General features: G+C 47.3%; 1 protein-coding gene across 3 annotated transcripts; it reads right to left on the reverse strand.

Moving 5' to 3' along the window:
• Positions 1 to 3,217: 3,217 nt before the first annotated feature.
• Lrrc74b (leucine rich repeat containing 74B) lies at positions 3,218 to 20,676 on the reverse strand. 3 transcript variants are annotated; one of them, XM_021185493.2, is made up of 9 exons: positions 20,515 to 20,676; positions 19,558 to 19,700; positions 19,078 to 19,210; positions 18,070 to 18,276; positions 12,741 to 12,850; positions 11,759 to 11,874; positions 9,426 to 9,504; positions 8,352 to 8,447; positions 3,218 to 5,326 (listed from the first exon to the last, which is right to left on the reverse strand). In XM_021185493.2, the coding sequence occupies exons 1-9, from the start codon at positions 20,645 to 20,647 to the stop codon at positions 5,168 to 5,170; spliced, it is 1,176 nt and encodes a 391-aa protein (XP_021041152.1). In that variant the 5' UTR covers positions 20,648 to 20,676; the 3' UTR covers positions 3,218 to 5,167. The 3 variants fall into 3 exon arrangements, with proteins under 3 accessions (XP_021041152.1, XP_021041153.1, XP_085688381.1); XM_085832255.1 differs by having other exon boundaries at positions 5,241 to 5,326; positions 8,307 to 8,447; XM_021185494.2 differs by lacking the exon at positions 8,352 to 8,447.
• Between the last annotated feature and the right edge of the window lie 660 nt (positions 20,677 to 21,336).

The raw sequence follows: 21,336 nt of genomic DNA on the forward strand, positions 1-21,336 counted from the left end.
CAGCGAGTCACCCACCCGGGTCCGCATGGAAAGCATGCGGCAGGGCTCCCGAGTCCGCCTGCCCAGAGCACTGGAACTCTGGCGAGACGCGGGTTTTCTCCCACCCCTTTATTCCCCCGGTGCCCAAGTCCCACAGCCAAGCATAAGCTTGGCTGAATTACAATGAAAGTTCAAGTCCCAGCCTCAGAGAGACCCAGTGCTCACCATAAGGGTGAAGAAATGGGATGCTATAACTCAGTTGAAGGTATTTGGAGGGACCCTACTGGGACCGAGGACTGAACACTCAGATCCTGAAGGACTTCTTTTGCCCGAGGAAGCAGTGTCTCAGCTGCGGATGCATCTCCACCTCTACCTCCTGCAGCATGGTTCTTTCCACCTTTGCCTGGGGAGCTAATCCTTTATCATCTTGGGAAGAGCAGTGACTTTTCACTAAAGGAGGTGCCAAGAAGGTAATACTGACATTTCCCAGGGCCCTCCAAAAGTCGCTTGCTTCGCCCTAAGTGTGGTTATAGATCTAGAGGCAGTTATTGGAGGGAAGGTAGAGAGTGCATTCCATGAGGAGGTATGCTACACCACGAAAGAGCTTAATAAATTTGCTGATTCTTTCAGCAGGAATCTGGGACATATGTGTGGGAATGGATTTTAAAATTGTGGGAATGCCTAAAAAATGTTTTATCAGGCTGAGTTTATTGATATGGGCCCAGAGAGTGGAGATTCTAGGTTTATCATGGAACCTTGCATAGTTAAAAACTGCATTCTCTTGTCCTTCCACAGAGGGACCTATGGCCTTTTTAACAAGGGTGACTAGACTGAGGGCAAGGAAGCAACCAGACTTTCCAGGATCTATTGAATACTGGTTGACCCTAATTCTGGGAGGCCTCAAGAAGCATTATGATGTCCAGGTAGTTGGGGTTTATGGAGGTCGGGTTATTAATGAAGGGTTTTTTTGTTTTGGTTTGGTTTGGTTTTGGTTTTTCGAGACAGGGTTTCTCTGTATAGCTCTGGTTGTCCTGGAACTCACTCTGTAGACCAGGCTGGCCTCGAACTCAGAAATCTGCCTGCCTCTGCCTCCCGAGTGCTGAGATTAAAGGCATGCGCCACCACGCCCGGCATTAATGAAGTTTTGACTGAAAGTCCATGAACTTATCCTGTAGTTATTTTCCCAGCTCCAGAATGTATAATTGGGATAGACAGACTTAGAAGTTGGCATTATTGTCACATTAGTTCCCTGATCTGTGTAGTAAGAGCTACTATGGTTGGAAAGGCCAAATGGAAGCCACTGGAGTTGCCTCTACCAGGGAAGACAACGAATCAAAGACAATATCATACCCCAGGAGGAATTGCAGAAATCTGTGCCACCTTCAAGGACTTGAAAGATGCTAACGCATCTTCCTGTAACTCTCCTATACGCCCAGTGCAGAAGACAGATGGATCATGGAAAATGACAGCTGAGGATTGCAAACTCAGTCAAGAGTGACTTTGACTGCAACTGCTGTACTGGATGTTCTGTCCGTACTTAAGCAGATGAACACATCTCCTGGTACGTGGTATGCAGCTATTGATCTGGCAAATGCCTTTTTCTTGGTGTCTGTCCATAAGAACCACCAGAAGCAATTTGCTTTCAGTTGGCAATGCTAGCAGTATACCTTTACAGCTTTACTTCAAAGATATTAACTTTCCAGTTCTGTGCCATAACTTTATTTGAAGGGTTCTTGGTCATCTGTCTCTTCCACAAAATATCACAGTGGTTCACTATATGGACCACAGCATTTTGCTTACCAAGTAAGCAGAAGGTAGCAATTACTTTGGACTCCTGGTCATGAAGTTCCCAATATGAACTGGGTATTATCTGACCAACCAAACCATAAAATAAGATATGCACTGCATCAATCCATTATCAACTGAAAGTTTATATATATATATATATATATATATATATATATATATATGTGTGTGTGTGTGTGTGTGTGTGCGCGCACATATTATATATGTGTGTGTGTATATATATACGTATATATATGATATATACGTATATATATATGAATGATCAGGTCCCCAAGCAGGTCTCGAGGACACAAGCAGGTTACATGTAGAAGTTGCCTAAATACCTGTGGTTTCTGTTCCTGTTACAGTGCTATATCCCCTTTCTAGACAATTTTGAGAGACACTGAAAAAGGGAAGACTTCAGTAAACAGAATTTTTGGCAGTACACTTGGCCACTTGTTTGGTTTGCAAGAAGTGGCCAGATGTACGACTGATTGTTCATTGGCTCATGGGCTGTAGCCAAATAGACTGGATGCATTGACAGGGACTTGGAAAGAACATGATCAGAAAATTGATGTGAAAGACATCTGGAGACAAAGTATGTGGCTAGATCTCTTTTATACAGGATATTGCTACGTACCCCTGTCTGGTCTTAAGCCACCATGCTTCTGACTCAGTCTTCAAAGTTATAGAATCACAGGCATGTGTCACCAAGTCTCTATATATACACACAATTTTTTTTATTTTTTCTTTTTTGAGTCAGGGTCTTATGTAACTTGAACTTCTGGTGTGCTACAATTACAGGCATGCAACATCATGCTTTCTCTACAGTGGTGTAGAATCAACCAAAGGTTTCCTGTATGCCAGGCAAACACTGCTGAGTCATACAGCCTGGCCAGTCAGCAGTAGTTTTCCTATGCAGCTCTGGTTGTTTCTGTAGAGCAAATTAGTCAGTTGACTAGACTGAATCAGGGTGGTTTTATTTTCTTTTAATTGGATATTTTGTTTGTTTACATTTCAAATGTTATCCCTTTTCTCAGTGGTTTCCCCTCTGCAAACCCCCATCCCATCCCCCTCACCCTGCTTCTATGAGGGTGATCCTCTACCCCCCCCCCTGTTTACTTATCCAGTTTGTTAGTCTATGTCTTTTCATTTTTATTTTAGAGATTTATTTATTTTATGTATATGAGTACATCGTTGATGCCTTCAGACACACCAGAAGAGGGCTTTGGATTCCATTACAGATGGTTGTGAGCCACCACCTGGTTGCTAGGAATTGAACTCAGGTCCCGTGGAAGAGCAGTCAATACTCTTAACCACTGAGCCATCTCCCTAGCTCCAGTCTATGTCTTTTTACTGGGGAACTGAGTCCATTGATGTTAAGAGATATTAAGGAATAGTGATTGTTGCTTCCTGTTATTTTTGTTGTTAGAGGTGGAATTATGTTTGTGTGGCCATCGTCTTTTGTGTTTATTGAAAGAAGATTACTTTCTTGCTTTTTCTACGGTGTAGTTTCCCTCCTTGTATTGGAGTTTTCCATCTATTTATCCTTTGTAGGGCTGGATTTGTGGAGAGATATTGTGTAAATTTGTTATTGTCATAGAATATCTTGTTTTCTCCATCTATGGTAATTAAGAGTTTTGCTGGGCTGGCATTTGTGTTTTCTTAGGGTCTGTATGACATCTGCCCAGGACCTTCTAGCTTTATAGTCTCTGTTGAGAAGTCTGGTCTGCCTTTATATGTTACTTGATCTTTTCCCCTTACTGCTTTTAATATCCTTTCTTTGTTTTGTGCATTTGGTGTTTTGACTATTATGTGATGGGAGGAATTTCTTTTCTGGTCCAATCTATTTGGAGTTCTGTAGGCTTCTTGTATGTTTATGGGCATCTCTTTCTTTAGGTTAGGGAAATTTACTATTATAATTTTGTTGAAGATATTTACTGGCCCTTTAATTTGGTAATTTCTCTCTTCTATACCTATTATCTTTAGGTTTGGTCTTCTCATTATGTCCTGGATTTCCTGGATGTTTTGGGTTAGGAGCTTTTTGCATTTTGCATTTTTTGACAGTTGTGTCAATGTTTCCTATGGTATCGTCTGCTGTTGGTGATGCTTGCGTCTATGACTCCTGATCTCTTTCCTAGGGTTTCTATCTCCAGGGTTGTCTCCCTTTGTAATTTTTTTTTTTTTTTTTTTTTTTGGTTTTTTCGAGACAGGGTTTTTCTGTGTAGTCCTGGCTCTCCTGGAACTCACTTTGTAGACCAGGCTGGCCTCGAACTCAGAAATCTGCCTGCCTCTGCCTCTCAAGTGCTGGGATTAAAGGCATGCGCCACCACTGCCCGCCCTCTCCTGTATTTCTTTAAGGGAGTTATTTATGTCCTTTTTTTTTTTTTTTAGATTTATTCATTTATTTTATGTATATAAGTACACTGTGGTTATCTTCAGACACACCAGAAGAGGGCACTGGATCCCATTACAGATGGTTGTGGGCCACCATGTGGTTGCTGGGAATTGAACTCAGGACCTCTGGAAGAACAGTCAGTGCTCTTAACCACTGAGCTATCTCTTCAGCCCTATTTATGTCCTTCTTAAAGTCCTCTATCATCATCATGAGATGTTATTTTAAATTAGAATCTTGCCTTTCCAGTGTATTGGGGTATCCAGGGCTAGCTGTGGTGGGAGAACTGGGTTCTGATGATGCCAAGTAGCCGTGTTTTCTGTTGCTTACGTTATTGCCCTTGACTCTCAAAATCTGGTTATCTGTGGTGTTAGCTGGTTTTGCTGTCTCTGACTGTGACTTGTTCCTCCTATAAGTCTGTGTCAGCACTCCTTGGGAGACCAGTTCTCTCCCGGTGGGATTTGGGTATGAGGAGCTGTGGTACAGGCTCAGCTCTGAATGAAGATGGAAACTGGAAGGATCTGTTCACTGGCTGTTCCTTGGTCCCTCTTCAACCAGGAATTTGAGCAGAAGTGGTAGTCTCACCTATGCTCACAGCTGTGTCAGCTGGGGACCAGCTCTCTCCCAGCGGGATTTGGGTATGGAGAGCTATGGCACAGAGTCAGCTCTGGGGCACAGATGGAAACCGGAAGCACATGGGTGATTTTATAATTCAGAATGTAATGATCAGTTGCCTTCCAATGGGTTATGACTGTCTTCTTGCAAGAGAGCTTGGGAAATCCATTTGCATATCTCCTTTATGATTTGTTGAACAGAGTCACCAGAACATGAAGATCTGGATGACATGAATGTCATGGACCTTGTGTTCAGTGTTGTTCATGGGCAGATTTTTGGTTGAATGAATAAACCACAGCAAATGAAGCCAGATTATGGAAGATGCCAGAGCAGAAAGGAAGATACTCATGTTGTGCATTAAATGACCAGCAATGTGAATGTTAAAGTAACATATTAGAGACCAGAGTCACTTGGTGCAGATGCTGGCTGGGATGGTGTAGAGGCCTGTGGCCAGTCTTTTCTTCTAGAAGTATAAAGCTTTATACAGAGTCCTGGAAGAATTTCGTTCATGGAGCTAGCGAGGTCCTCACATTCTCTGCTTACTTGAATATCCTAAGAGAACATTGGGACATGGTTATAGTCCTTCTGAGGATTTGATTGTTCTCATTTGCATTCCCAGGGCTCAGAGAAGCTCTTTCAGGTATTTTCTCTCTTGTGGATGATAATCTCATGACCCCCCTCCTCCAACTATTAAAATAGGAAAGTTAAGAGTGACCCTTGGAGACTCATATACTTGCATATTTGATCCCCAGTTGGTTGAATTGTTTGGTAAAGGATTAGGAAGGTCTAGCTTTTTTGGAGGAGTTGTATCACTAGGGGATGGGGACTTGGGTTTTCAAAATCCCACACTATAACCAGTTAGCTCTCTCTGTGCTTCACACTTATGGACAAGGATGTGAGCTCTCAGCAACTGCTCCAGCATCATGCCTTGCCTACCTGCTGCCATGCTCCCTGCCATGGTGGTCATGGACTCACTGTCTCTCACTGTCTGAAGCCATGAGTCCAAAATTAAATGTTTACTTTCTATAAGTTGCCTTGGTCATTATGTTTTTAAGAAATACAAAAATAATTAAGACAGGTGTGTTCCATTTCTTGATCTGGCTTACTCACATGAGGGTATGCTTTGTGATAACTCTATTTAATCTATGTGTAGCTTTTGATTCATTTTTGTTTGTTTTCATTTGTTTGCGTTTGGAGACAAGGTCTCGAATAGTGTAGTCAGGCCTCACGCTCGCTATGTGGTTGATGACAGCCTTGAACTCATTCTGAACTGTGCACTTTTATACCTGCCTCCAAGTGCTGGAATTGAACCATTAAATTATTAAACCAATGCGTTGAAGAGAACAGTGCTGATGCAGTCTCATGTAAGCATGTTCCTCTTCCTTATTTTATTATTATGTATGCATGAGTTTTTTCATTGCATGTATATCTGTTCACCACATCCATGTCTGGAAAATGGCATTAGACTCCCTGGGATTAGAGTTATGGATGGTTGTGAACCACCGTGCTGGTGCTAGGGATTAAACTTGGGTCCTCTGTAAGACCAATAAGTGCTCTCATTTGCTGAGCCATCTCTCCAGCACTCATGTAAGCCCCTTCTACAGTTTTATCATCTCATCCCAGCTTTCCAATTTTAAGTGGATTTTGTTTGTATGTTTATTAAGACAAGGTTGAAAATCCTTTAAAGTATAAAATAAGGGAAGACTAGGGATGGCTGAGCAGGTAAGAGTGCTTGCTGCTGCCGGGCGTAGTAGCACACACCTTTAATCCCAGCACTTGGGAGGCAGAGGCAGGCGGATCTCTGAGTTCGAGGCCAGCCTGGTCTACAGAGTGAGTTCCAGGACAGCCAGGGCTATACAGAGAAACCCTGTCTCGATAAACAAAACAAAACAAAACAAAACAAAACAAAACAAAACAATGCTTGCTGCTTTTGCAGAGGTCATAAATTTGATTCTCAGCACCACATAGCAGCTTACAAGAGTTGGTAACTCCAGTATATGGTGCCTTCTTCTGGCCTCTGGGCACCAGGCATGCAGGCATGAACCTACATACATACATGCAGGAAAAATACTCATAATAAAAAAGATAAACCTAAAAAAATTATATAATTATTTTGGCTATAGGATGTCACTATGTTGCCAAGAATTCTCTGGAACAATCCCCTGCCTCATTTGTGCCCTTCCCCCAGCTGTGAGCTAACTAAATCAGACCTTGTTTTGCCACAGTTGCCTAGCCCAAAATGTTTATGCTTAAACGTCCTTACAGCTACAGTTAGGTTGTCTCCACTATACCAGAAATGCAGATATCAGGGATTGTTCCCCGACACGTGCACTAACAAAGAGTTCTATCTTAAAGATCCCATGTCATCATAATGTCACTTGCACTGTGGCCTTGTACCCTTTGTGAGCTTTGGTTTCTTAGTTGCTTCTCTATTGCTGTGAAATAGCACCATGATCATGGCAACTTATAAAGAAAACATTTAATTGGAACTCACGGTTCTGGAGGCTTAGAGTTCATGACCATCACGCGGAGATCATAGCACCAGGCAGGCAGGAGTGGTGCTAAGCACCACAAGTATGGGGTGCAGAGAGGAGGGCAGGGAGAGGGAGAGGGAAAGAGAGGGAGAAGGATGAGAAAAGGGGAGCAGAAGAGGGAGAGAGAGCATGCTAACTGGGATAGCGTGAGTTTTTGAAATTTCAAAGCCCAGCCCCAGTGACACACCTCAGCCACACCTCCTAATCCTTCCCAAACAGTTCCACCAGCTGGAGACTTAGCATTTGAACATATGAGCCTACGGGGACTGTTCTCATTCAAACTACCACATTCCACTCCCTGGCCCCTATAGGCTTTTGGCCATATCAGGGCACAAAATGCATTTAGTTCAACTTCAAAGGTTCCCATAATCTTTCAGTCTCAAGACTGTTTAAAAGCCAGGTGTGGTAGTCTGCCATTAATCCCAGAACTTGGAGACAGAGGAAGACAGATCTATATGAGTATGCAAAAAAGTATATAAGACTAGCCTGGTATACATAATGACTTCTAGGACAGCCAGGGCTACATAGAGAGATTGCATCTCAAAATAAAATAAAACAAAACACTCAAGCCGGGCGTGGGGGCGCACGCCTTTAATCCCAGCACTCAGGAGGCAGAGGCAGGCGGATTTCTGAGTTCGAGGCCAGCCTGGTCTACAAAGTGAGTTCTAGGACAGCCAGGGCTATACAGAGAAACCCTGTCTCAAAAAAACCAAAAAAACCAAAAAACCAAAAACAAACAAACAAAAAACCCAAAAAACCAAAAACCAAAAACCAAAACACTCTTTCAAAATCTGAAGTCCTTCAGAGACTCAAGGCAATCTCTTACTTGTAACACCCTGTAAAATAAAAATTTAAATTGTATATTTCTAACATACAATGGCACAGAGTTGGAGTGGCTTTCTGACACACATGCTGGAGCTGGAATTCAGTGCATCTGGGCAGAGCACTGTAACTAACTCTCACTTCATCCCTTTAATATGGACATGTCAGTAGCTCACTGAGCCTCTGGCAGCTCCGGGATGAGGCTAGCAAGAAGCTCTTACAGACACATCCAGCAGTTCTAGGGCAGATGATTTGTTGTTCCGGACAGACTTAAGGAGGCCAACACAGCCGTCACTGCGAATAGGATTCTTGGAAATCTAAGGAAGATGCATACAAGATATCACGTGACCTTTTATGACAGCACCCACAGTCCCAGCACTCAGGAGGATTAACAGTTCCACACTAATTACCAAGTTAAGAGGCCAGTCTAGGGGTTGGAGATGGCTCAGTGGCTAGGAACACTGGCTTCTCTTCCAGAGAACCTGAGTTCAGTTCCCAGCATCTACATAGTGGGTTTCAACTGCCTGTAACACTAGTCTCAGGGGATCTGATACCTTCTTCTTGCCCCCAAGGGTACCAGGCATACATGCAAGCAATCCGTGTAGGATTCTGGGACTCACTGTGACTTGGTGGTTGTCTAGCAGATGTCTGAAAAATGTGGACCCAAGCTAAAAATAGGTCTTGGTTCCAGTGTCACAGGAGGTGAAATTGCTAATGAGCAAAGCTAGGAGTGGGAAGCGAAGGACCATGCAGAGCCAGGTGCACCCATCCCCAATGCTGGAGATACCCCGTTCTTTTCAGCCCCTTGCCTCACACATGTTGGTATAGCTGAGACCTGCTCCAACTCATTTGACTCTTTCCTTTCAGTCTCTGCTATTACTGTGTCTAGGGTTCCCCTCTCATCACCAGCAAACCTGAAGAAAGGAACCTCTGGATACAAATGCATGTCTGAACTGTGCTCAGTAAGTACCACCCAATCCCCCTCCCCCGGTTGATGCTGGGTTCTAGCAAGGACAGGAGTGTTACAGGGGAGAAGATGAAAGTAAACCAAGGGGCTGTGCTGTCTGCCTTCCCCACAATGCAGCTTCTGAGAGAAAGGACTGCAAGGTGTTGGCACAACAGCTGGAAAAGAGTGAAACAGAGGAGTTGGAGGTAGGAAGTGGTCATAAGAAGCCAGGAGGTCCCTCCCAGAGAGCCTCATCTGGACACAGGAGCCCATCTGTGGGTGAAAAGACTGTATGAAGAGACACAGGGCCAGTCTGTACTGGAGCCTCCCCTACCAGGCTTGAGCTTACAATAAGAATCCGCAGCGTCTGATTGACTTGCAGACCTAACCCCAACTTCAGGGCTCCTGACACGGAGATTCGGTTGTTTCTGCAACAAGAGAGACACATGTATCGTAGTTAAAACATGAGGCCATGGGCTGGAGAGGTGGCTCAGTGGTTAAGAGCACTGACTGCTCTTCCACAGGTCCTGAGTTCAAATCCCAGCATCCACATGGTGGCTCACAATCATCTGTAATGCTATCCAGTGCCCTCTTCTGGCATGTCTGAAGACAGCTACAGTGTACTTAAATATAATAAAATAAATCTTAAAAACAAACAAACAAACAAAAAAACCATGAGGCCAGCCAAAGTGCCCAGTGATAGATGGATGGATGAATCAATATACTGTGTACACTCAACAGAGTCTATTCAGCCATGAAGGAGAGAGAAGCACTGTGTCATTTGAAGTGAATGGATGGGGTGGGGGCATTTTGTTAAGTGAAATAAGCCAGACAGAGAATGTGGAGAACAAGTCAAGTTTTCTCTCATATACAAACACTAACACTAACAGCCTGGAAAATGTACTCTTAGCAGTTCTTAGAAACTTGTGCTTGGAAAGAACACAAAGAGGAGAAAAAGAAAATCAATCAATCAATCAATCAATGGAGACTGGATGGGGTCAGTGCTCTCTGCAGGCATGTATGGAGCTATTGCATCTAAGCCTATTGACAATGTTAGACCTGAAAATATGTCCGTATTACAGCTTACCAGTTCGCAAGCTCAATGACTCGGAGCTCCTGCCTGAGTTGCTACAGCATCTGGCAGCCCAGGATTCTGAGCACAACCCTCCACTCATGCCCAGGCCCCAGTCCACAGCTACAAGCTGTGTATGCTGTCCCATGTGGAGTGCCCTCCCCACAGTGGAGATGAGGGGTTGCACCTACGCTTCTTGAGTTCAGAAGATCTCCCATGCATTTTGTGCCAGCCGGAATCACCACAATAGTGTATGCTCTGGAGCCTGCTTCTCCCTCCCCTCCAAAGTTTTGTTTCTAGAGCCAGGTCATTGGGACAGTAGGATGCTGATTCCTGGGGGTGAAGAATCAACTGTAGTGATAGATCAGCTGGACATAGTGGTGCATGCCTCTAATCCCAGCACTTGGGAGGCAGAGGCAGGTGGATCTCTGTGAGTTTGAGGCTAGCCTGGTTTACACAGCAAGTTCCAGGATAGCTAAGACTACACAAAAAACTCTGCCCCCCCCCCAAAAAAAAACCCTCCAACCAACCAACAAAACAAAAACAAATAAGTAAATAAGCAAACAAACAAAAAGATTAGCATGGCTGAGATAAGACCTTCTGTGCTTCAGAGACAAAAGGGAAATATTCTCTCAGGGTCAGCACCAGAAGCTGATCTCGGTAGGCCAGGCTACACCTCAAGTGGCAGAACTTGGCAGAATCAGAAGCAGGGTCCATGTAGTACTGGTTTTGAAGGCGTGATGCTTGATTGAAAATGTCCTACAGCGCAGCTGAGACTTCGCACCTTGTGTTCAGAGTCCCTGCAGTGAGGCTCACAGAGACCACTGATGAAGGTGAGGCCTCAGTTGCTATGGAGACCTCAGGCTATTTGAAATGTCTGGACTGCGGTGTCTACCAAGGAGAGATGCGGGTTTTGTGTGGAGTCAGCCTAGGAAGAGCTGTGTTTGCTGCAGATGCCAAAGCTGCAGAGACTGCAGGGCTGCCCAAGCCCACTGGAGCCTAGCAGATTGTGAGTCTCAGGTGCTGGGTATGGCCACAGGATGGTCTTTACTCCACTTTTGCTTGGCTGTGATTGTTTTTAATTCCCCAGTTCTTCCCACTTGGAATACGAATGTTTAAGTATGTAGCTTGCTTTTGATTTTTATAGGAATCTAATTACAGACTCTGAATTTTTAAAGTTTTTTTTTTCATTTTTAAAATTATGTTTGAGTGCAAGTATCTTGGAGCAGCCCTGTGCTTGACTGTGCATGTGATGAGATTCTCTGAAATGCCCACCATAACTGGTATTGCAAGCTGAATAAACCAGTCCTCTAAAGCTGTGTTCGATCAGACTGTTTCACTACAGCAACAGAAATGAAACCAGGAGTAAGATACCATATGATACTGGGACGTGAACCCACATCCTTCACACATGCTAGACAACACTCAGACAACTGAGCTGCATCCCAGGCCCCCAAGCAACAACCTTGAAAGAGAAGGACAGAGTGCTGTAGGATTGCAGCTCAAGCCACAGGACACATTGTGAACAGCAGCCAGACCACTGCATGTGGCCCTAAGAGCCCCTGCGCATGTGCATGCGAATGTACACAGCAAGAACCTGTGTTTCTCACCTCATATTCAGTTCTTCTAAGACATTGTTGACCCTGAGGGCATCACCAATCGCACTGGCACCAGAGTCTCCAAAGCCATTATGAGAGATGTCTAGGACTTTCAAGAATATATTTGCCTAGGACACAGAGTAAAGACATAAGCTCGCATCTGATGGTACAGAGAGCAACAGGGCCAGGGCCACAGTGTCAGAGCCCAGGAGAGTCTGAGCAGTGACTAAGGACAGAGAGTAGAGGTCTTGAGGCAGAGTTAGTAAGAACTCTCAGGCCAAACAACCCGAAGATCAGCAGAGGATGACGGGCCAGCTGTGAATACTTCTCAGAGATGAGGTGCAGTGACCAGATCCTCACCTAAGGGAAAATGCTCAAGGCAGGCATCCTGGGTCACAGAGACAGCATGTGCCCATTGACTTGGTGGTGGGGTGTTATATGAAGCCTGTGATGGGGTCAAGAGTGAGTACTCTGGCCGGAGGTGGGTGCAGAGCAAGCTAGGACAGAGCAAGAGGGAGAGAGTGCTCTGACTTGCCACCTCGACCAGTAGGTCAGGAACCCCCGCAGTTAGGCTCTGTAAGAGGGGAAAGTAGTGACTGTTATTTCCTAAGGCCCTTTATGAAACCCTGGTAGGGCTTGATCAATACATTTCAAGGTCTGTAAACTTACAGGGAAGCAATGAGAGGGGTGTAGAAAAGCATCAGCATGTGTAAACAGTGATGCCACCAGATGGCATAGGTGTCCCCCACAGTTGAATGTGATTTCTGGAGGAGGCAGCTGATATTTATCTGTGTACCCCTTAGGAAATGAGATGAGAGTCAGTGCAGTGTATTATATCACTAGATGGGGGCAGGAAAACAAGTCATCAAAGATGCACATGTACATCGTGCTGAAAAGGGCTGAAGTTCATTTCTGAAGAGTTACAATACCAAGAACTGGCTCAGGGAAAACTTTCCAAAGGACAGGCAGGGCTGACTGGGCGAGCGTCTCACACCTCCAGGCCTCGGGCAAACGCGGCGGCTCCCAGACCTCGCAGGCAATTCCAACTGAGGTTAAGCTCTGTGAGTCCTGTGTTTTCTGCCACAGCAGGGCCAAGTATCTCTCCTGAGGAGCACCAAGAGATTTTATAGCAACAAACAAACAAACAAACAAACAACCTAGCACCATCACAAGAAGAAGTTCAAAAAGTGACCTGATGCTCACCGTGCGCCAGCACTTCAGTAGTGTAACTGGATCACAATATCCAGTGTGTACCTGGATTACCTCCAAGGAAGTGTGTGTGTGTGTGTGTGTGTTTAAGGTCTTGTCCTACAACACAGACAGGTCTAGAACTCACTCTGCACCCAGACTGGCTTGAACTCCAGACTGTCTTATTGTTACCTCCATTGTTACCTCCATTGTGCTGACAATGCACACAAGAGACACTATGCCCAGCAAAGAATCCAGGTGTGATTGGGAAGGTATAATTTTTTTAAAGATTTATTTATTTATTTATATGTATGAATACGCTGTTGCTGTCTTTAGACACACCAGAAGAGGGCATCAGATCCCATTACAGATGGTTGTGAGCCACCATGTGGTTGCTGGGAATTGAACTCAGGACCTCTAGAAGAGCAGTGAGTGCTCTTAACCACTGAGCCATCTCTCAGCCTGGAAGGTATGGATTTAAACTAAGGAAATTCCAGCTATTCTGATCTACAAACAAAAACGGGTAGCGATGCAGTGGTCAGGTTGGTGGGATCTGGAAGTGAGGATAGAACAGGTAACCTAGAATCAAGAGATCCCCATGTCTGCACACATGGTGAAGAGAGAGGGAAAAGCAGCTCAGCTGATGCTGGAGTTGGGGAGAGGCCTGAGTAAGCAGGCGCAGGAAGTAAGGAACGCCCGCCCGAGGGAGCAGTTGGTGCTAAGCCAGGAGCTCAGGTGTTGCTCTCCGTGTGGTTGAGGGCCTGGAGGCGAGCTGAGTACCCCAGCAAGATTCCTATTGGCTGGGTAGCACCAGCAGAGACAGAGCCCTCCAAGTCAGGAGTTGCTAAAGGAAGTGGGTGGAGCCATGACAGATGCCTAGCTGTCTCAAGGGCAGAAGTGCACCTTACAGCCAGCCAGCCAGCTTTCCATTCTGTTAGCACTGGTGGGCGTGACTTGCTGCCAGTTCTCCACAGCCGCAGCTCCATCTATGTCCCACTCTGGTTCTCAATGCAGGTACCCTGCGGGGCCGTGGGTGTAGGGGAAGAGTGGAGAGGGAGAGAGCCCCCGTCCGGCCAGAGTTCCTGCGCTCTGGGTGGGCAGACACAGGACTGCCGGACACTTTCCACGCGGCCCCGGGTGGGCATCTGGCTGTGTGAAGCCACGGAACCCACACGGCGGGGGGTGGACAAGGGGCAGTCCCCGGTACCAGGTTCTCAGTCTCTGGCATCCCATGCTGGATACAGCAGAGGAGCTGAGAACAGAACAGGGGCCCCAGGGCAGCACTAGGCCCTGGAGGTATAGGAAGAGAGGGCAGGGAGAAAGAAGGGGCACTGGGTGGTTCCCACACAGGCGAGAGTCTTTAGTCTGGGCCTTGAAAAACAGAGACAGTCTATGGTTTTAGAGCTTTATTGTAGAAAGGCAGGGGGAAAGAGAGAAGATAAAAAGAGAGAGAGACTGACTGGCCATGGCCAAGAAGAAAGAAAGAAAGAAAGAGAGAGAGAGAGAGAGAGAGAGAGAGAGAGAGAGAGAGAGAGAGAGAGAGAGAAAGAAAGAGGGCTGGTGAGATGGCTCAGTGGGTAAGAGCACCCGACTGCTCTTCCGAAGGTCCAGAGTTCAAATCCCAGCAACCACATGGTGGCTCACAACCATCCGCAACGAGATCTGGCGCCCTCTTCTGGAGTGTCTGAAGACAGCTACAGTGTACTTATATATAATAAATAAATCTTTAAAAAAGAAAGAAAGAAAGAAAGAAAGGTGAAGGCTTAGAGAGAGAGAAGTAAAAACTTAGAGAGAGACAGTAAGGAAAGTAAAAGCTTAAGAGAGCGAGGAGGGGCCAAACAGCCTCTCTTATAGTGGGCTTGTTATCTTGCTGTTGCTAGGTAACTGTGGGGAGGAGTCTAGCCAGAAGGCCACGTGTTTGAACGCCATGAGCCTCTCCTGTGGGGGCTGTGGGGGCTGTGGGGTCGATAACTTCAACAGGAGCCAGGGGTCCAGGAGACATGAGGAAGCGCCTTCTGTCCCATGTAGGTGAAAATTACCACCACTGAGTACCACTGGGGTTCAAGACCTCAGCTCAACTGGAGACCAGGCTGTCTGTGCATAGCCCATTGCCCCACAGTACCCTGTTCTCCTCCTGGCCAGCCAGGGCTCAGCCTCATAACCTGGGTTTGCAGACTTTGTCCTAGCTAGGTGGGCTCCCTCAGAAGCCATGTTTACTGTCATTCCATCTTCTCACACTAATCTAGCCTTGTGAGCCCTAAGGCCCCCCCTTACGCTGCCTGGCTGATCTCTGTGGCTAGACTGGAGTCCCTTGGGAATAAAGTTTGGCCTCTTCTCATTTTCTTGGCTGCTAGAGAAGAGAAGCTGGTTTGAAGTGTTCAGAGGGGTTGTTGCAGTGGTCCACTCCTGTTATCCGAGCATACAGAAGACTGAAGTCAGTCTGAATGCTAGAGTGAATTCCAAGCTATTCTGGGCAGCATAGTGAGACCCTGGCTTCAAAAACTAATCCAAATTAAACTAGCTCAAACTAAGGCAAGCTGTGTGTGCATTTGCACCTGTGTAGACAGAGTGTGTCCAGCTACCTGCTTGGCTAGCACCTGCAGCAGCAGACATATTAGCACCTCAGCTGACACCTCTAGGCTCTCAGATACAGGAGCCTCCCACCTTTCCTGGACACTGCTAAAGCTGGGCGAGAACAGCAGGTGTCTTCTAGCCCCTCTTCTATTGAACAGCTGGAGGGTGAGGCTCACTCTTCTACTGGTCTGTAACGGCAACACTATGTCTGTGACCCACCCAGTTACCATCCTGTGAGGCCTACACCTGAGGTAGGTTCTCCATTGGCACAGATCGTGGGTGATTGAGGCTCAAGCTCCTTCACTGCTCAGTAACAGCCTCAGATCCCCACTGGAGAAGCTAAATAGTCTGCCCTTTCTTCCCTGCACACCCATAGGACTTCAGATTCCGGCCCTCTGTTCCCACCACCTCTGTGTCATTTGCCTGCTCTAGTTGGTAACTTATATAATAAGCCACCCCAAAGATCTTCCAGTGCTGTAAAGGCTTGCTCCCTGGGCTGCCCAGGTGGCACAGCACTGGCCTCTTGCAGAGGATCCAGGCTTCATTCCCAGCACCTGCATGCAGGCTAGTGGCTGACTGACCGCTGACTGACTTCAGTTTCAGGAGGCCTTCTTCTGGCCTCCATGTGAACCGACACATGTACACAGACATACAAACACTCATATGCACAGAATAAAATAAAGTCTCTTCTAAAAAGCTTGGTTCTCAATATTGGGATGTGGCAGATGAAAATATCTAAAGTCTTAGGGCACTGTGGGTTCCCCTCAGGAGATCACATGACCCCAGTCTCTTCCCTTTCGACAGCTGAATGACTCTTCTCTAATGTTGGCTCAGCCGCAGGCTAAACCATCAAAAGCTGAACTCTCCAAATCTATAAGCCAAAAATGCATTATTTCCCTTTATAAGATGCTTGCCTGCAGCCAGGCGGTGGTGGCACACTCCTTTAATCCCAGCACTTGGGAGGCAGAGGCAGGTGGATTTCTGAGTTCAAGGCCAGCCTGGTCTACAGAGTGAGTTCCAGGATAGCGAAGGCTACAGAGAGAAACCTTGTCTCGAAAAACCAAAAGAAGAAGAAGAAGAAGAAGAAGAAGAAGAAGAAGAAGAAGAAGAAGAAGAAGAAGAAGAAGAAGAAGAAGAGGCTTGCCTGCAACATTCATTAAAGTAGCAGCAAGCTGGCTACTCAGTTCTCAAGTCCCAGAGACACAGCCACGGTTTGTCGGAACTGATGTGAGCTGCTCCTTTACTTCCACAGAGCTCTCACAATGACTTTCTTAGAAGACACTCGGCTTTAGCAGGTAAACTCCAGAACCAAGGTTAGCACCACTCCACCACTCGATTGTCTAAGCAGCTTGGGACAGACCAGAAATTCCAAAACTCCTGTTAGACAGTTGTTCTGGCATATCCATTGCAATGATCTAAGAATTCCTGTCAGATGCTGGAGAAGTGTCTGAGCAGCTAAGAGCACCAGCTGCTCCGCAAGAGGATCTGAGTTCATTTCCCAGCACCCACATGGGATGTCTCATGACCATCTGCTACTCCTAATGCGGAGGATGAGATGTCCTAGCCTCCACAGGCACCCGCATACCTCTCTCTCTCTCTCTCTCTCTCTCTCTCTCTCTCTCTCTCTCTCTCTCACACACACACACACACACACATTTAGGAAAAAGAATTTGCTTCAGCTGATCCAGGGCCTGAGTGGCCCTTTTATGTCACCAGACTGTCCCCAAGTCTCTAAGCTCAACTGATCTTCCACGTAGTTGAGCTTACAGGTCTGCCTAGGTCTGATTTGTATAGCTGATTGACACATTTAGACATGAGTGACACAGGTGGGTATTTATATTCCTAGCACAGCAGTCTGGCCCGTGCAGAGGCACTGGGAGACAATGACTGGATCAAGGTTGCCTTCCCATGTCTTCCCTAGCACTTAGCCCAAGATCTCACACACACTGGACAAGTACCTTACCTCTGAGATATACTACAACCCCTTTTGCAAAAGCACTTGGGATGAAACCTCCATGCCTTCTTCCATAATCTATGGGCATATAGCCTCTGCTTCCTTTGCAAAGCATTGCCTGGTCATTCTCCCCTAGACCACCAGCCCAATCACACTGGTGTCTACCAGTCGAGGAAACAGGCCTGCATGATAAGAGTTCATCAGCTTCATGATCTTGCCATGGCTGACTCCTTTTTACCCAAGGCACAGATTTCTGCTTAAACTTCTGCCCCTTTATAGCAGGTGGATCCATTATTTTCTAGACTCATAGTTGCTTCTTTATGAAGGTCACTCCTGAGAATGGTCTTGAGAGTGTATGTTCCTTGAGGTCAGGAACTTTGTTTTGTTCATAGATAGATTCCTCACAGCAGAGGGCAGTGAGCTATGCCTGGAACTCATTGAATTCCGTGGCTGGAGTGGAAGGACAGCCAGAGGAGGAGGTATCATGAGCAGAAACCAGCACATTGATATTCTCAGGCAGAAGCTGGGTGCCGTCCTGCCCATTCCCCTTCCCTGCCACCAGGGGGCGATAAGTACCCATGACCCATGACTGCCCAGACTTTGTTACCTGCCAGGTCATTGAGCTGATTATAGCTGAGGTCTAGAGATTTCAGGCCCCTGTGATGCAGCAGAAGAGCAGCGAGGTGCTGGGCTGCCTGTTCCTCCAGCCTGTTCCCTTGCAGCTGCATCTTCTCAACAGTTGGGTTTAAGGCAAGGGCAGTGCAGATCGCCTGGAGCCCTGCAGCTCCAATCTGATTCTCTGACAGGTCCACATCTGAGGGCAGCAATACTGCCTGGTCAGAGGGACCTGCAGCCAGGCGCCACACACTCTGCCTGGTCAGAGGGACCCCCAGCCAGTCACCACCCTCTTTCACTTCTCTGTATCTCACAAATACTCCGGGCCTGAGGGAAGGAAGGGGCTTTGCAATCTGATTTATCTGGGGGCAGCATGGTGACAGCCTTGCCACTGTTGGCTGGGTTACCTTGGGTCTATGGTCTCCCCACCCCATGATTGTCTGTGAAGAATGCTGTGGTAGCATGTCAGCTACTCTGTGATGGTTGATGTAACAGCATAACCCCACTGTCCTATTGCTAGGGACTGGCGGTGTAAGCTTAGATGTCCACTTCTGTCGTTTCCTTTTAAGTTTGCCACAGCCCAGAGAGCAAAGTAGTGCTGCGGTGGCCACTTTACAAGCTGAAAACAGGCTCAGTGATTGCCTGCCTGGGTCAGCTTGTGCTTCATCGGCAGAGCTGGAAGCAGCCTCCCCCAGCCCCCACCTTGCCCTTCCAGTTCTCCCTCCCTCAGTGCCTGCTTCTCTGTGCTCTCCTGCCCTGCACTCAGGCACTGGGAGTCTACTGCGTGGGGGGAGGCTGCTCACCAGGGAGAGGCCAGTGAGAGCAATGGAGAGGGTCAGACAAAGAGCAGCTCAGCATGGGTTAACCCGCAGACCTAGCCCACACTTCCCTCCTCATCTCCTAGCAACATCTCAAGATCGAAGGCCTGGGGAGGGAGCCACTTCCCTGGGAAAGAGGGGCCCCAAGCTTGCCTGCTTCTCAGAAGTCCTGCACTACCTACCAGAGATAATGTTGTTCTTACGCAGGACATCAGCCAGAGCATCTGCTCCAGCACCACAGAGCCCATTGTCCCGAAGATCCAGACGCTTGATGTAGGGATTAGAGGTCAATACAGAAGCCAACGCCCGGACCCCCTGGAACAGAGCAGAGAGGTACAAGGGGTGAGAAACATAGTGGCCTAGGGGGCCTGGTCCTTCCCTGGATTGAGATACAGATGGTCATAATTTCAGTTTAAATCCCCAGAGCTCCCGCCTCCTCCAGAGAACATCAGCTTCTACCTCTAGGTACCACCCAATCTCATTTCCTGGAGTCCTTCCTACAATTCCACCCTCATCTCTGTCACACAGCCTCCACCCATGGGCTATGGGGACTTGCGTGGCACAGACAGCTATGAGTGTCTGAGATAGAATCAAGGACAAGATGGCCACTACCTCCTACATCCCCCCTGCCAAGTGTGGTTCTAGTGTCCCCCAACAGATACCTGGGGCCCCAGGCCACGGTGCCGAAGGTTCAATTCAGAGGCACTCTCTTGGCGCAGAAGACAAGAAACTGGCACAACACTATTGGCCCGGCAAGACTCCAGATAGAGGGTAGCCATGACCCGTTCTCCAAACCCATGGGTGCCTAGCAGTAGATGGGAGACAAAGAAGGAACTAATTATTAGCATAGCCTAGACCCTTTCCTGTCCCTGCCATTTCTTCTTGTTCTGCTGGCTGCTGTGCCCATATTCCAGATGAGGACCTCCACACTTCAAATTAATTATTTTCTCAAAGCCACCAAACTAGTCAGAACCAAAGGGAGCATTTGCCTAATGCTGAAATGTTTGCTGTCCTTGCCCCACTGCGTCCAGGTATCATAGATCACCTTCCCAAACAGACATACACACACACACACACACACACACACACACACACATACACACACACACACACACACACACACAGACACACACCATCTCCACCACCACCACCACCACCACCAAAGTTGGCCTCCAGCTTGCTGGTTAAGTTCAGCCTTGAGCTCAATGGTTCAACCATGCTAGGCAAGCACTCTCTACACTGAGCTACATTCTCAGTCCACAGGTCATAAGGTCTATATAAACACCCTAGGAGCAGAGGGCTGGAAACAATCCTAAATTCAATATATCCATTAGCTAGGTTTTTCCTATAGGTTGGAACACCCAGCCCCGAACTCTTCCAGTTTGAGACACAACTGCCTGTCAGGGTGTTTCATTTGCAGGTTTTCCAGAAGACGGTTCTAAATGTTAGGCCTCCTCATTCCTCCAGGAGGGCAAGGACTTGAGGAGTATCAGCCGCTGATACTGGGAAATGCGCCCCAACAGAGGGTGCTGGTCTGTTCTAGCCGCCCTCCCACCACTTTTGCAGGAATATCCTCAAGTGAGGATTCCAACCGGGATCCCACGCGGACGATGAGGCACCTTCTGCTTCCAGAGCAGAGTGTGAATCTGCAGTCCAGGACCTTTTGGCCTCCAGGGTCTCTGCCTGAGGCCCAGTGGCCGCAGCTTCTCCCTCTTGATCTTCATTCTTCTGAACCTCGCCAGGACCGTTCATGTTTACTCTCACTACCCAGTCAGGGACGCAGACTCAGAGCACACAGCTCAACGCCTGGAACTCTTCCCAGGGATGTGGGCGGTCCCTCTGGCCTCCTTGACCAATCGATCTGATCTACGGACAACAGGTGGTCTCTGGCCATTAACGGTGCCCGCCCTCCCACCCTGCGGTCGTCCTGGGAACTGGGTCTTGTTTGCAGAAGAAAACACAACCTTGGCACGCTCTTTCCCAGGGCTGACTACCGCACGTACCGCTGCCATACACCGGGGTAGTCACTCCTTCATGTTCTTTTCACAAACATTTCCAGTCTGACCCCAGAACTAGTGTTTTAGTTACTGCGCTTGGAGCAGACAGCGGCTCTACAGATCTGTAGCCTAGCAATAGTTTTTCTCTGGGGCCACAGCTATGCGGTCACTGCCTGAGGGTCTCAGCTTTCTCTCAAGATCTAGACGTTGCTATGCTGCTGCGCCAGCAGGGGTATCTCAAACCCAATTTGTACTCTTTGGAATGTGCAAGTTTGAGTTCAGAGCCCCTTCTCTGGGCTTCTGTTACCCCTTGTTGACTGCCCACCATATAAGAAAGCAAAGTGGATGGGTAGGGACAGGTCTATGCCTCTCTCTATGCATAGGGTCCAACCCAGGGACTCTGGACAAAAGGGGGCGGGGCTACACCAGCTAGGGTTTGGGACT

The sequence above is a fragment of the Mus caroli genome, unplaced genomic scaffold (genome assembly GCF_978045245.1).
Source record: "Mus caroli unplaced genomic scaffold, Mus_caroli_1 scaffold_17, whole genome shotgun sequence".
Classification (NCBI taxonomy): Eukaryota; Metazoa; Chordata; class Mammalia; order Rodentia; family Muridae; genus Mus; species Mus caroli.

Bases quoted from the DNA above. Each gene is read 5' to 3' on its own strand.
- Lrrc74b (XM_021185493.2), bottom strand. From the start codon at position 20,647: ATGAACGGTCCTGGCGAGGTTCAGAAGAATGAAGATCAAGAGGGAGAA. The intron at 18,277-19,077 runs GTAGGTAGTGCA...TGCTGCCCTCAG, and splicing joins TAAGAACAACATTATCTCTG to ATGTGGACCTGTCAGAGAAT. The intron at 12,851-18,069 runs GTAACAAAGTCT...GGTGCTCCTCAG, and splicing joins TCAGCTCAATGACCTGGCAG to GAGAGATACTTGGCCCTGCT.